Raw genomic sequence first — 12904 nt, 5'->3', positions numbered from 1 at the left:
ACACTAGCTGGAACTATCCAAGGCATCTAGACCCATACGAAATCACCACATCGAAGAACTAAGGACCAAATCAACAGCGGCGCTACTAACATCCTATAGATATACACCTACTATATCTCAAGGTTTAACTTCTTGTAATTATATATTTGGCGATGTGAAGGGTTAGGGATCGTTGAAAAAAAAAAGGCATTGTAATTAATATTTTAAACAATACCCATTTTGTTTGATCTAGTTTGCCGATGCGTTTTAAGTTTTATGCCTGGTAATATGGGTCTTAAGATGGGTCAAACGGTGGCCAACGAAGTTGGTTTATTTTGTATTTACCATTTTGTCCCAAAAAATACAATAGTGACTAAATAATATATGTGCAACTTAACATATCTTTTCAAGAATATCCAAATGGTCCTAAAAAGACAACCTTATCTGTTTCAACAATGGCAGAATGAGCCGTATTACAAAGGGTTTGCCAATAGACACGTTTTTAACATTCAAATAAAAAAATTGTTCTTGTTAACGCACCTACTATAGTACTATGGTGAAAAATTTTGGAGTCCAGTAAATGCTCTATAAATATCAGGACGAAGCAAAAGGGAGTAGAGCAAACTAAAAAGATATAAAGAGCGAGCATCATATCATACATAGCAATACAAGAAAGATGGTAAGTTATTCTTCTCGTTAGTATATTCTTACTCTTTCTTTCTTGTGTTTACTTTCATAATTGATGTTTGAAAATTACGTAACAACTGATCAAGTGTTAATATATTGTATTTAATCAGCAAGGCCAGTGGATAGCCGCAAGAGACCTTTCAATTACATGGGTGGACAATCCTCAGTACTGGACATGGAAAACTGTTGATCCTAAGTCTGTCTCTCTCTAACTATCTCTCTCTAAATTTCATTAAAATGAGAAATATATTTTAATCCGATCTTAACATTTTGTACTACAGTATTGAAGTGGCAGAGCTTCTTAGGGTAGCTTGGCTTGACATTTATGGAAAGATCGAGACAAAAAATCTTATTCGAAAGACTAGTTATGCTGTATATTTAGTGTTCAAGTTAACAGATAACCCTCGTGAACTTGAACGAGCCACAGCATCGCTAAGATTTGTGAACGAAGTGGCGGAGGGCGCTGGCATTGAGGGTACCACTGTTTTCATCTCGAAGAAAAAGGAATTACCAGGAGAACTTGGCCGGTTCCCACATCTCCGAAGTGATGGCTGGTTAGAAATCAAGCTTGGTGAGTTTTTCAACAACTTAGGAGAGGATGGTGAAGTCGAAATGAGGTTGATGGAAATCAATGACAAAACTTGGAAATCTGGCATCATTGTTAAGGGCTTCGACATTCGTCCAAACTAATTGGATAGATCTCTACCAAGTGGCCTTTATGTTTTCTATTTTGCATCTTTGTCGTGTTTGTCTTTATCATTTTCTAATAAAATCACTCTTTCTCTATGATAAAAGTGAGCTTCTTGTAAGTGCCTGTGATCTTATTTATGATCCATCTTTATTACCTTATTCTGAATTATAATAAAAGCTTCTACGATTTCTACTACTTAGATAATTGGTGTACTCTTTGATCAATAAAAAGCAAGAATATTATAACAAATAAAAGAGGAAAACGCAAATTAAAAATGTTTTTGTCATGTGCCTTACTACAATAAGAAAATAACTCATAAGTTTTAAATTCTGGCTCTATCCATACGTTCTTACATTGTGAAAATGAGTTCACAACTCGTATAAAGTATACTGAATTTCAAATTTAACAAAATAAATAAATAAATTTAACCACATTTAACACCCCTTGCAATTTCACCACAACAAAAAAATAAAAATGAGTTTTAGTGGCAACAATAATGGTCGCTAAAACAAAATAAACAGCAATGATAACATAGAAGGAGACTTCAGGGTTGCGGACGTTGTGAAGCTATGCCTCAAATCTCCGCAACTAGTAAAATCTGGCCGATCTCTCTCAGCGCTGTTGGGACCTATTCTGGTATCTTCACAAGAAGTGCAAAGGGTAGTATGAGTACAACCGATCCTATGTACTCTATAAGTGCCTAGCCTAACCTTGATGAAGTAGTGGCGCGACTAAGGCGAGCCACTTAGAATAACTTGTACACAACAATAATAAGAAGAAAATAGGACATGGAAGAAAATTATGGGAAGACATAAAGGAAATTCATGATCATATGGCAGAAGCTTGGGCAGTCATGGGGGATTTCAACTGTGTTTTGCACAGAGATGAAAGGATTGGGAGCCCAGTTACATTGTCAGAAATAAGAGAGTTCAAATAATGTTTTGATGAATGTATTTTGCAGGATATGAAATCTTCATGTGCTTTCTTTACATGGAATAATAAGTAGGGTCGATCTGATAGAGTATATAGTAGGATTGATAGGGTGTTGGTGAATAATGAATGGATATTAGCTCTTCCAGATTCAGAGGTCTATTATAGAAATGAAGGGACTTTTGATCATTGTCCAGTTATAATAAGATGGGCAGGAAATCAAAAGAAGCAATATATTTTTAGATATTTTAATATGTGGAGTTTGGCACTAGACTTTAAGGAGAAGGTTAAGCAAGGATAGAGGACAACTAAAAAGGGAACCAAAATGTATGAATTAATAGGGAAATTAAATAGCATGAAGAGTAAACTAAGGCTGCTGAGAGTAAACTAAGGCTGCTGAATAAAGAAAAATTCAGTCAAATTGAGAAGCAGACAGATCAAGTACAGGAATAGTTAATGATATGCTAGCAAAGATTGCAGCAGAAACCTTTGAACCAGCAATTGCAAGATGAAGAAGCAATTTTAATCAGGAAGTATAAGAGATTAAAGGATGCTAGGAATCAGTATCTAAGTCAAAAAAGTAAAGTGAAGTGGGTGGAACAAGGGGATCTAAATACTAAGTATTTTCACAGTATGATGAAGGCTAGAAGGAATATGAATAGAGTATTCTCAATAAATGATTCAGAAAGAGTTCACAAAACAGAGATGGATGCAATTGCTAAAGCATTTATTGAGTTTTACACTAGATTACTGGGCACAAGCAATAAGGAAAGAGAGCATGTAAATATTGGTCTGGTGAGACAGGGGCCAATAGTAATAGCAGAACAAAGGGAAATTGTAACGACCCGACTTGTCGTTTTAAGAAATTACGCCCCGTCCAGTGACTTAAGGTCTCTAGAAGCTTCACAATATGTATTATGACCCGCGTGTGTGGTCGAGTTTAGTTTTCGGAATATTCAGAATTTAATTTAAAGAAAAATTCTCAGTTTTGAAGCTTAAATGAAAAAAGTTGACCGGAGAGTTGACTTTTGAGAAAACGACCCCGGAATGGAATTTTGATGATGGAAATAGCTTCGTATGATAATTTCGGACTTGGGCGTATGTTCGGCTTTAGATTTGGATGTCCATAGGACAATTCGACGCATTTTGGCGAAAGTTAGAAAGTTTAAGATTTTGGAAAAAGTCCGACCGAAGGGTAAATTTTTGATAACGAGGTCCGATTTCGATTCCGTAAATAAGAATAGAACCATTAAGTCAATTATGACTTGTGTGCAAAATTTGAAGTCACTCCGGATTGATTTGATACGTTTCAGCGCAAATTATAGAAGTTGGAAGATTTGAAAAACATATAATTCTATTCGATGCGCGAATCGTAATTTTGGCATTGTTTAACTTGGTTTAAAGCCTCAACTAAGTTCGTATTGTATTTTGGGACATGTTGGTATAATTAGTTGAGGTTCCGAGGGCCTCGGACGAGTTTCAGATGGTTAAACAGACCAAATTTTGCTTGAAGGAATTCTGGAATTTTTCCAGTTCTGGTACCATCGCACCTGCGATGGAAATGGTCGCAGGTGTGCGACCACAAAAGCAAAAAAATGGTCACATATGTGGCCTGGAGTGAGAAGGGCAAAGGTCGCACGTCCGAAGCATTTTCCGCACCTGCGTGAGCGCAGAAGTGGAAGCTCTTCCGAAGGTGCGTGGGCAGTGGTCACTGGGCATCGCAGAAGCGACAATTTTCTCGCAAAAGAGAGCTCACACGTGCGATAAAATGTTCGCAGGTGCGAAACTGGGCAGAAACATAAGGATTGAACTTGGTCATTTTTGGCATTTCGTTTTGGAATTTTTGGAGCTCGGATTTGGTCGATTCTGGAGGGATTCTTCACAAGCCTGGTTGGGATAAGTGTTCTATATCCTAAAGTGTTTATATTTCATGAATCCATGATTATATTCATCATTTAATTCGGATTTAAATGGAAGAAATCAAGATTTTTGTAAGATCTTTCAAAAACAAAAATTTAAGATTTGGAGGTCGAGTTGTTATTGGAATTCGATAAAATTGGTATGGTTGAACTCATATCGGAATGGGTGTTCGGATTTCATTAAAGTTATGTCGGGTTCCGAGGGGTGTGTCCCGCGTTGACTTTTGTTTACTTTTTGGAATAAATGTTTAAGTCGACATATTATTATCCGAAATTATTTCCGACGAATTTTAATGATGTTATGCAATTAATTTGGATATATTTGAGCGGTCCGGAGGTCAATTCGAGCAAGTAGGAAATTTTGGAATATCGGCCTAACGTCAAAAAGGTAAGTGTCTTGCTTAACCTCGACTAAGTAAATTACCCCTTAGGCATCGAGTCTTATGTGCCATTTGTGAAATATGAAAATCTTTGTACGCGAGGTGACGAGTACGTACTCGGACTTATATATATAAATGTTGGTATATATTTAATCATCTAGTTGTCGTGCCTAAATCCTGTTTGTTATTGAATCTGTTGTTATATGACAATTTGATGTGATTGTTACTTGATTATTTTATGTAATTCCGTGAATTTGTTGCTTTGATAATTATTGGAATTTAATTTCATTATGGATTTTTCCTCTGCAAATAATTAATTAAATGTACTTAAGAAGAGGTGTTTATATAATTATTGAAAATTTGAATTTAATGAAGACTTTACTTTATGTAGAGTAATTTCTATCTCTATTGATTGTTTTGGGTGTTGTGCACCTTATGGTCGAACCATGGGCTCCTTATTGTGGAAAATAATGTATTGTTGATTTCTCTGGCAAGTTGTAATATTTGGGCACTTGATGTGCAATTTGTGATATGTTGTAAGATTTGAGCACTTGATGTGCAATCTGTGATATGTTGTAAGATTTGAGTACTTGGTGTGCAATTTGTGAAATGCTGTAATATTTGTTCTCTTGAGGTACCATTTGTGAAATATTGTGATATTAATACGTATGCGGTGAGATAAGGCGCGTGACTAGTAGGGGAACTACTAGAAGTCATGTGGTGATATAAGGTCAGGGTGTTGAAACACATGCAGTGAGATAAGGGTGGCTTGAAGCGCTTGGCTAGTAGGGGAACTACTAGAGGCCATGCGGTGTGTTAAGGGTGGCTAAAACGCGGGATGCTATTTCAGGAAAATGATTTCTTTAAAATTAAACGTGTTGGCTCCCGCGATGATATACGTAAATGAGATATTGTGAATTTATTTATGATTTGGGACTAGGAGGCAGTACCTCGGGAGTGCCCTGTTGATATTTCTTTATGCATGTTCTTGCCTTGGGTAATTTTGTTTCATTTAATATGTAAATTCTTGTCTTCTTCCGTGATGTACTAGTTGACTTTATTATTGTGTGTTTTGTGCTCCTAGTTGTGTTGTGTTGACTTTGACTTTTTAGCACAAGACTCTGAAGAAGTATATTTCTGGTTTTTCTTATTGATTTTCGATGATTAAGTTGATTTAAATAAAGGAATTATTATTATGTTTTAAATTAAATAGTTTTTCAACCAAACCAGTAGTTTATCTGATGCTTTGATATAAGTGCAAAGTTAATTTCTTCACCCAAATGTTTTCTAAAAATAAATGTAATTCTTTGTTGATTTCTTAATTGATTTAAAAACTTTTTAAACTCACTTTAGTGGAAATAAAATAATCATGTGGATCTTATATACATTGAGCATATTGGCATGTGAATTGTCCGTGTGGTTGTGATATGAAATGTGGGCACGAGTTATTGTGATTAAATTATAATGATATTTGGAACATGAGTTGTCCGTGCAGTTGAGATATGAAATGAGAGCACGATGTGCCATGGAAATATGATGATTTAATTATGGGCATGAAGTGCCGTGGAGATATGAAAAATGAGCTGAGACCCGTATTTATGAAAAATATGAAAATGGACTAAGACTCGTATTTTTGTATATGATTATGAAATGAGGTGTCACATGGTGACTTTTTAATTGAAGAATTATATTCAAAATATTTATTTGGAAGGACTTTTATTATGAAAGAATTATATTTGAAAGATATTTATTTTAGGAAAATTATATTTGAAAGAGACAGTTGGTAGAATTATATGCGAAGGACATTTATTTGAAGAATTTGATTTAATTGGGGGTACTTGTATTATTATTTGTTGAGCGATATTAAATGGTGTTGTGTTTTATTGTTGTGCATATCACTGGTTGTTTTATGATATCCTTATTGTTATCTGTTTCCTACTATCTTGTACATTATACAGCACAGGCTATTAGACTAGTGAGTGTCTTGACTATGCCTCGTCTCTACTCCATTGAGGCTAGTCTTGATACTTACTGCATACCGACCGTGGTGTACTCATACTACATTTCTGCACATTTTTGTGCAGAGCTAGATATTCAAGATATCGGACTTGAAAAGAGTTAAAGCGGGACCGTAAATATTCAAGGTAGAGCTTCTTGGTCGTCGCAGTCCCTTGGAGTCTTTTCATTTCATTGTACTGTTAATTTTTAATAAATAGTATTGTATATTCAGTTCTCGTGATCATTCAAAGTATTCAGTTAGAGTTTGTGACTCAATACTACCAGTCTTGGGTGGTTGTATATTGTAATTATTTCCGTTGTTAGTTTTAATAAAAAAAAATGATTTCAAAATGTTATAGAAATCGGCTTACCTAGTCTTAGAGACTAGGTCCCATCACGACGCCTGTGGTGGGATTTTGGGTCGTGACATGTTGGTATCAGAGCTCTAGCTTCATAGGTTCTACGAGTCATGAACGAGTCTAGTAGAGTCTTGCGGTTCGGTGCGGAGACGTCTGTACTTATCTTCGAGAGGCTACAGAACTGTTAGGAAATTTCTATTTCTTTCTTTCCTGTCGTGTGAAATTTGTTGAATTTGGAATTTAAACCTTTGTATCTCAATTATCTCACAGATGGTGAGGACACGTACTACTGGGTTAGATGGGCAGACATCCGCATATACTGATAGGGCTGCAAGTGGCCAGGGGCCGAGGTAGAGGTCGAGGAAGGGCACGTGATGCGACTAGAGCACCTGTCAGAACAACATTTGAGGAGCCACTAGTAGCTCCAGTTGGGGGACAGGTACTAGAAGCACCTGTTGTTACCCCCGGACTTCAAGAGGCCTTAGCACAGTTCCTGAGTATATTTGGCACATTAACTCAGGCGGGATTGATCTCTGTTGCACCAAATATTTTGCATATTGGGGGAGTAGCTCAGACTCCTACCACAACTCCAGAGCAGCAGGTTCACATCGGTCAGGTTCCGGGTGCAATACCGGTACAACCTATTATTCTGGTTCGGCCTGAGATCAAGCTCGAGGCATCAGAAGAAGAACAAAATAGACTTGAAAGGTTTAAGAAATATGATCCACCAACTTTCAGTGGCACAGCTACAGAGGATGCCCAAGGATTTCTGGAAAATTCTCACTGTATTCTCCGCACCATGAGTATTGTGGAAGTGAGTGGAGATTCCTTTACTATATTTCAACTATCAGGCGCAGCGTATCGGTGGTGGAAAATATATGAAGAAGGTAGACCAGCCGATGCCACACCACCAACTTGGGCTCAATTTTTAGAAACGATCTTGAAAGAGATGCGTGTGGCACAGAGTTTGAACGGTTACATCAGGGATCTATGACAGGATCAGAATATGCTATCAGGTTCAGTGAGTTAGCCCGTCATGTACCTATCTTAGTTCCTACAATCATATAACGGGTCTGCAGATTCATTAAGGAGCTCGATTATGATATTAAAATATGCATGGCTCGAGAGTTGCAAATAGATTCTCCATTTCAACAAGTAGTGGAGATTGAAAGGAAGATTGAATGTGTTTTAGGTGAGGAAATGGAGTCTAAGGAGGCCAAAAGGTCTCGAAGATCTGGAAGGTTCAATGAATTTTTCTCTTCAGCTAGGACCCATTATAGCGGAGGCTCGAGCAGTTGGCCAGCTCAGTCCGCACATCAGATTACTCTGAGTGCTCCGGTAAGTTCTTACAATGCATCACCGGTAGGAGATTCTTACAGTGGTTATTCCAGTTATTCGGCACAGACTCAGTATGAGAAACCGCGACCTCAGTGGGGTTGTTATGATTGTGGTGATACTAGGAATATCATGAGAGATTGTCCCAGACTTGGGAGGGGTGGATTTCATCAGAACACTCCAGCTACAAGCTTTATTCCAACTGATACTCCACGTGCACAGTCAGCTAGAGGTGGAGGACAGGTGGGTAGTGGGCGCCTAAGAGGTGGAGGCCCGACCCGTTGATTTAATCACTATGATTTGGCTAAGGCCAATACATGAGATGGTGTTGTTACCGGTACGATCCTGATTTTATTATAAAAGGGTATTTTCCCTAATTCGATTTGGTTCTGAATATTGAGGTGAGTCCTCCTATTATGCTCCACTTATGGTTAAGCTTCATAAATTTGTGATCCACTTATATGTTTATCCCTATGGGGAGATTTAAATATGTGAGCCCATGTATGTCATTTTATTTTTGTTGGTACACTATTGAGGGCTATAAGCCCAAAAGTAATTTTTATTATTCATTACAGCGGGTTAAATGTGTTCCGGAATAATTGATTCCAATTTTTATGAATTATATGCCCTACCGGTATGAGGGTTCACTATGTGTTGTGAAAACTGTTTATGAAATTTATTGAAAAGAAGAAAGAAAGGAAATTGAAATTTCAGTTGGCACAATGTGCAAAATATTTGTGATTCGGAGTTGAGGACGAGATTCTCGTATTTTTATATGGTGTGATATATTTAAACCGGGCTGCAAGACGTGATGGAAGTTATGTAAGGACGAGGTCCTTGTGGTGAAATATTTATGAGTTTAAAGATTTTCCCTTTGTGAAATTTAATTGCACAATAGTATTAATATGGAGTCATGCCTGTTAGGCTTATTTGATAATTCTTGTATATTTTTCTGTGCATATTCAACCATTTTGGTGTTGTAAACATTGAGTTTTAACCTATGTGATGAGTGCTCATGTGGCGTTAAATGTGACTCATTAATCCGAGTAAGCAATCATGAGGTCTTCATGCCTCACATTCTGTTGCAAGTGTTGTGAAATTTTGAAATGAGGTGGTGGTTAATGTGAGATTAATTGATGATGCTGGAATTAATTATGAATAGCTTTTAAGACCATAGATGTGGTGATGAGCATACATATGATGTGCTTCATTTCCTGATATTATTATATTAATGCAGTGCTTGTAATGATGAAATTGGTTTTATTGATATATACCTTGTGGTATTGTGTTGGGTTGTGGATGTATTGTTAGGATTTGTTTTAGTGTTACTCTGGCAGGTGAATAGGCCCAATTACAGGGGAGACTCTGCCTAAATTTCTGAAAACTTTGGGAGTTAGTAAAATTTGGAGGATTGAGCTTTGCAAAGGAAGAGATAAGTTATGTTATGTGTTTGAGGGCGAATGATCCTAAGCGGGGGAGAATGTAACACCCTAGAAAATATTTTTTGAAGTACATCAACACTATCAAGAAAATTGATGTGTGCGTAGGCACGATTTCCTATAGCCAGTTGAGACTAATACTGTGCGCTGTTGTGAAAAATCAGACCTTTTGAAATGTTGAAGTGTAAGAAATTGATTTTAAGTTTACAAATATAGATAAAAGAAATAAACTCAAATGGGATGATGTTTTCACGCTTATCTCAAATGCGGTCGCGTGGAACCAACTGTGAGTATATGTGTAAATGTAAAATCATCAATTTGGTAACCTCAGAATAATTCTTAGAACGTTCGAGGGAGAACGTTTGTGATCGAGTATGGTTTTCGGAAGATTCAGAATTTAATTTAAAGAACAATTCTCATTTTTGAAGCTTAAATGAAAAGAATTGACCGGAGAGTTGACTTTTGAGCAAACGACCCCGGAATGGAATTTCGATGATGGAAATAGCTTCGTATGATGATTTCGGACTTAGGCGTATGTTCGGATTTAGATTTGGAAGTCCGTAGGACATTTCGACGCATTTTGACGAAATTTGGAAAATATAAGATTTTGGAAAAAGACCGACCGAAGGGTAAATTTTTTATAACGAGGTCGGATTTTGATTCCATAAATGGGAATAGCTCCATTACGTCAATTATGATTTGTGTGCAAAATTTGAAGTCATTCCGGATTGATTTGATACGTTTCGGCGCAAAATATAGAAGTTGGATGATTTGAAAAACTTATAATTCGATTCGATGCGCGATTCATAATTTCGGCATTGTTTGACGTGGTTTGAACCCTTGACTAAATTTGTATTGTATTTTGGGACATGTTGGTATAGTTCGTTGAGGTCCCGGGGGCCTCGGGCGAATTTGGATGGTTAAATGGACCAAATTTTGCTTGAAGGAATTCTGGAATTTTTCTAGTTATGGTACCATCGCACCTGCGATGGAAATGGTCGCAGGTGCGGGACCCCAAAAGCGAAACAATGGTCGTAAATGCGGCCTGGAGTGAGATGGGAAAAGGTCGCAGGTGCGAAGCATTTTCCACACCTGCGTGAGCGCATAAACAAAAGCTCTTCCGCAGGTGCGAACGCAGTTGTCACTGGGCATCGCAGAAGTGAGAATTTTCTCGCAAAAGCAAGCTCGCAGGTGCGACTAAAATGTTCTCAGGTACAAAACTGGGCAGAAACATAAGGATTGAACTTGGTCATTTTTGGCATTTGGTTTTGGAATTTTTGGAGCTCGGATTTGGGCGATGCTGGAGGGATTCTTTACAAGCCTGGTTTATATTTCATGAATCAATGATTATATTCATCATTTAATTAAGATTTAAATGGAAGAAATCAAGATTTTAGTAAAATCTTCCAAAAGCGAAAATTTAAGATTTGGAGGTCGAGTTGTTATTGGAATTAGATAAAATTGGTATGGTTGAACTCATATCGGAATGGGTGTTCGGATTTTATTAAAGTTAGGTCAGGTTCCCGGGGACGGGTCCCGCATTGACTTTTGTTGACTTTTTGGAAGTCAACATATTATTATCCGGAATTATTTCCTACGAATTTTAATGATGTTATGCAATTAATTTGGATAAATTGAGCGGTCCGGAGGTCAATTTGAGCAAGAAGGCGATTTTGGAATATCGGCCTAACTTCAAAAAGATAAGTGTCTTGCTTAACCTCGAGTGGGGGAATTACCCCTTAGGTATCGAGTCTTATGTGCCATTTGTGAAATGTGAAAAGCCTTGTACGCGAGGTGACGAGTATGTACTCGGTCTTATATGTGTAAATTTTATTGAATTAAAGTCTTGAGTATATTATGTGGTAAATTGGATAATTGTTGGTCTATATTTAATCATCTATTTGTCGTGCCTAAATCCTTGTTGTTGTTGAATCTGTTGTTATATGACAATTTGATGTGATTGTTACTTGATTATTTATGTATTTCCGTGAATTTTTTTCTTTGAAAATTATTGGAATTTAATTTCATTATGGATTTTCCCTGTGCAAATAATTAATTAAATGAGCTTATGAAGAGGTGTTTATATAATTATTAAAAATTTGAATTTAATGAATACTTTGCTTTATGTTGAGTAATTTCTATCTCTATTGATTGTTTTGGATGTTGTGCACCTTATAATCGAGCCATATGCTCCTTATTGTGGAAAATAATGTATTGTTGATTTATGTGGCAAGTTGTAATATTTGGCCGCTTGATGTGCAATTTGTGATATGTTATTAGATTTGAGCACTTGATGTGCAATCTGTGATATTTTGTAAGATTTGAACACTTGATGTACAATTTGTGAAATGTTGTAATATTTGTGCTCTTGAGGTGCGTTTTGTGAAATGTTGTGATATTGATACGCACGTTGTGAGATAAGGGTAGCTTGAAACGCGTGACTACTGGGGAAACTACTAGAAGTCACGCAGTGATATAAGGTCAGGGTATTGAAACGCATGCGATGAGATAAGGGTGGCTTGAAAAGCGTGGCTAGTAGGGGAACTACTAGAAGCCATGCGGAATGATAAGGGTGGCTAAAAAGCGGGATGCTATTCGGAAAAATGATTTCTTTAAAATTAAACGTGAAGGCTCCCGTGGTGATATAAGTAAATGAGATATTGTGAATTTATTTATAATTTGGGACTACGAGGCGGTACCTCGGGAGTACCCTGTTGATATTTCTTTATTCATGTTCTTGCCTAGGGTGATTTTGTTTTATTTAATATGTAAATTCTTGTCTTCTTCCGTGATGTACTAGTTGACTTTATTATTGGGTGTTTTGTGCTCCTAGTTGTATTGTGTTGATTCCCTTAGCACGAGACTCTGAAGAAGTATATTTATGATTTTTCTTACTGATTTTCGATGATTGAGTTGATTTATATAAGGGAATTATTATGTTTTAAATTAAATAGTTTTACAACCAAACCAGTAGTTTATTTGGTACTTTGATATAAGTGCAAAGTTATTTTATTCACCCAAATGATTTTTAAAAATAAATTCAATTCTTTGTTGATTTCTTACTTGATTTAAAAACTTTTTAAACTCACTTTAGTGGAAATAAATTGATCATGTGGATCTTATATACACTGAAGATATTGGCATGTGAATTGTCTGTGTGGTTCTGATATGAAATGTGGGCACGCGT

At 36.7% G+C, this 12904-nt stretch overlaps 1 protein-coding gene across 1 annotated transcript; it reads left to right on the top strand.

Moving 5' to 3' along the window:
* Nucleotides 1-550: 550 nt before the first annotated feature.
* On the top strand, nucleotides 551-1552 carry LOC138900984 (F-box protein PP2-B11-like). The gene is made up of 3 exons (XM_070188684.1): nucleotides 551-658; nucleotides 777-862; nucleotides 948-1552. Exons 1-3 carry the CDS (start codon nucleotides 656-658, stop codon nucleotides 1354-1356), a joined length of 498 nt encoding a protein of 165 aa, XP_070044785.1. The 5' UTR covers nucleotides 551-655; the 3' UTR covers nucleotides 1357-1552.
* The last annotated feature ends 11352 nt before the right edge of the window (nucleotides 1553-12904 follow it).

Source organism: Nicotiana tomentosiformis, chromosome 11 (assembly GCF_000390325.3).
Source record: "Nicotiana tomentosiformis chromosome 11, ASM39032v3, whole genome shotgun sequence".
In the NCBI taxonomy this organism is placed as follows: Eukaryota; Viridiplantae; Streptophyta; class Magnoliopsida; order Solanales; family Solanaceae; genus Nicotiana; species Nicotiana tomentosiformis.
This window is presented reverse-complemented; position numbering and strand designations above follow the sequence as displayed.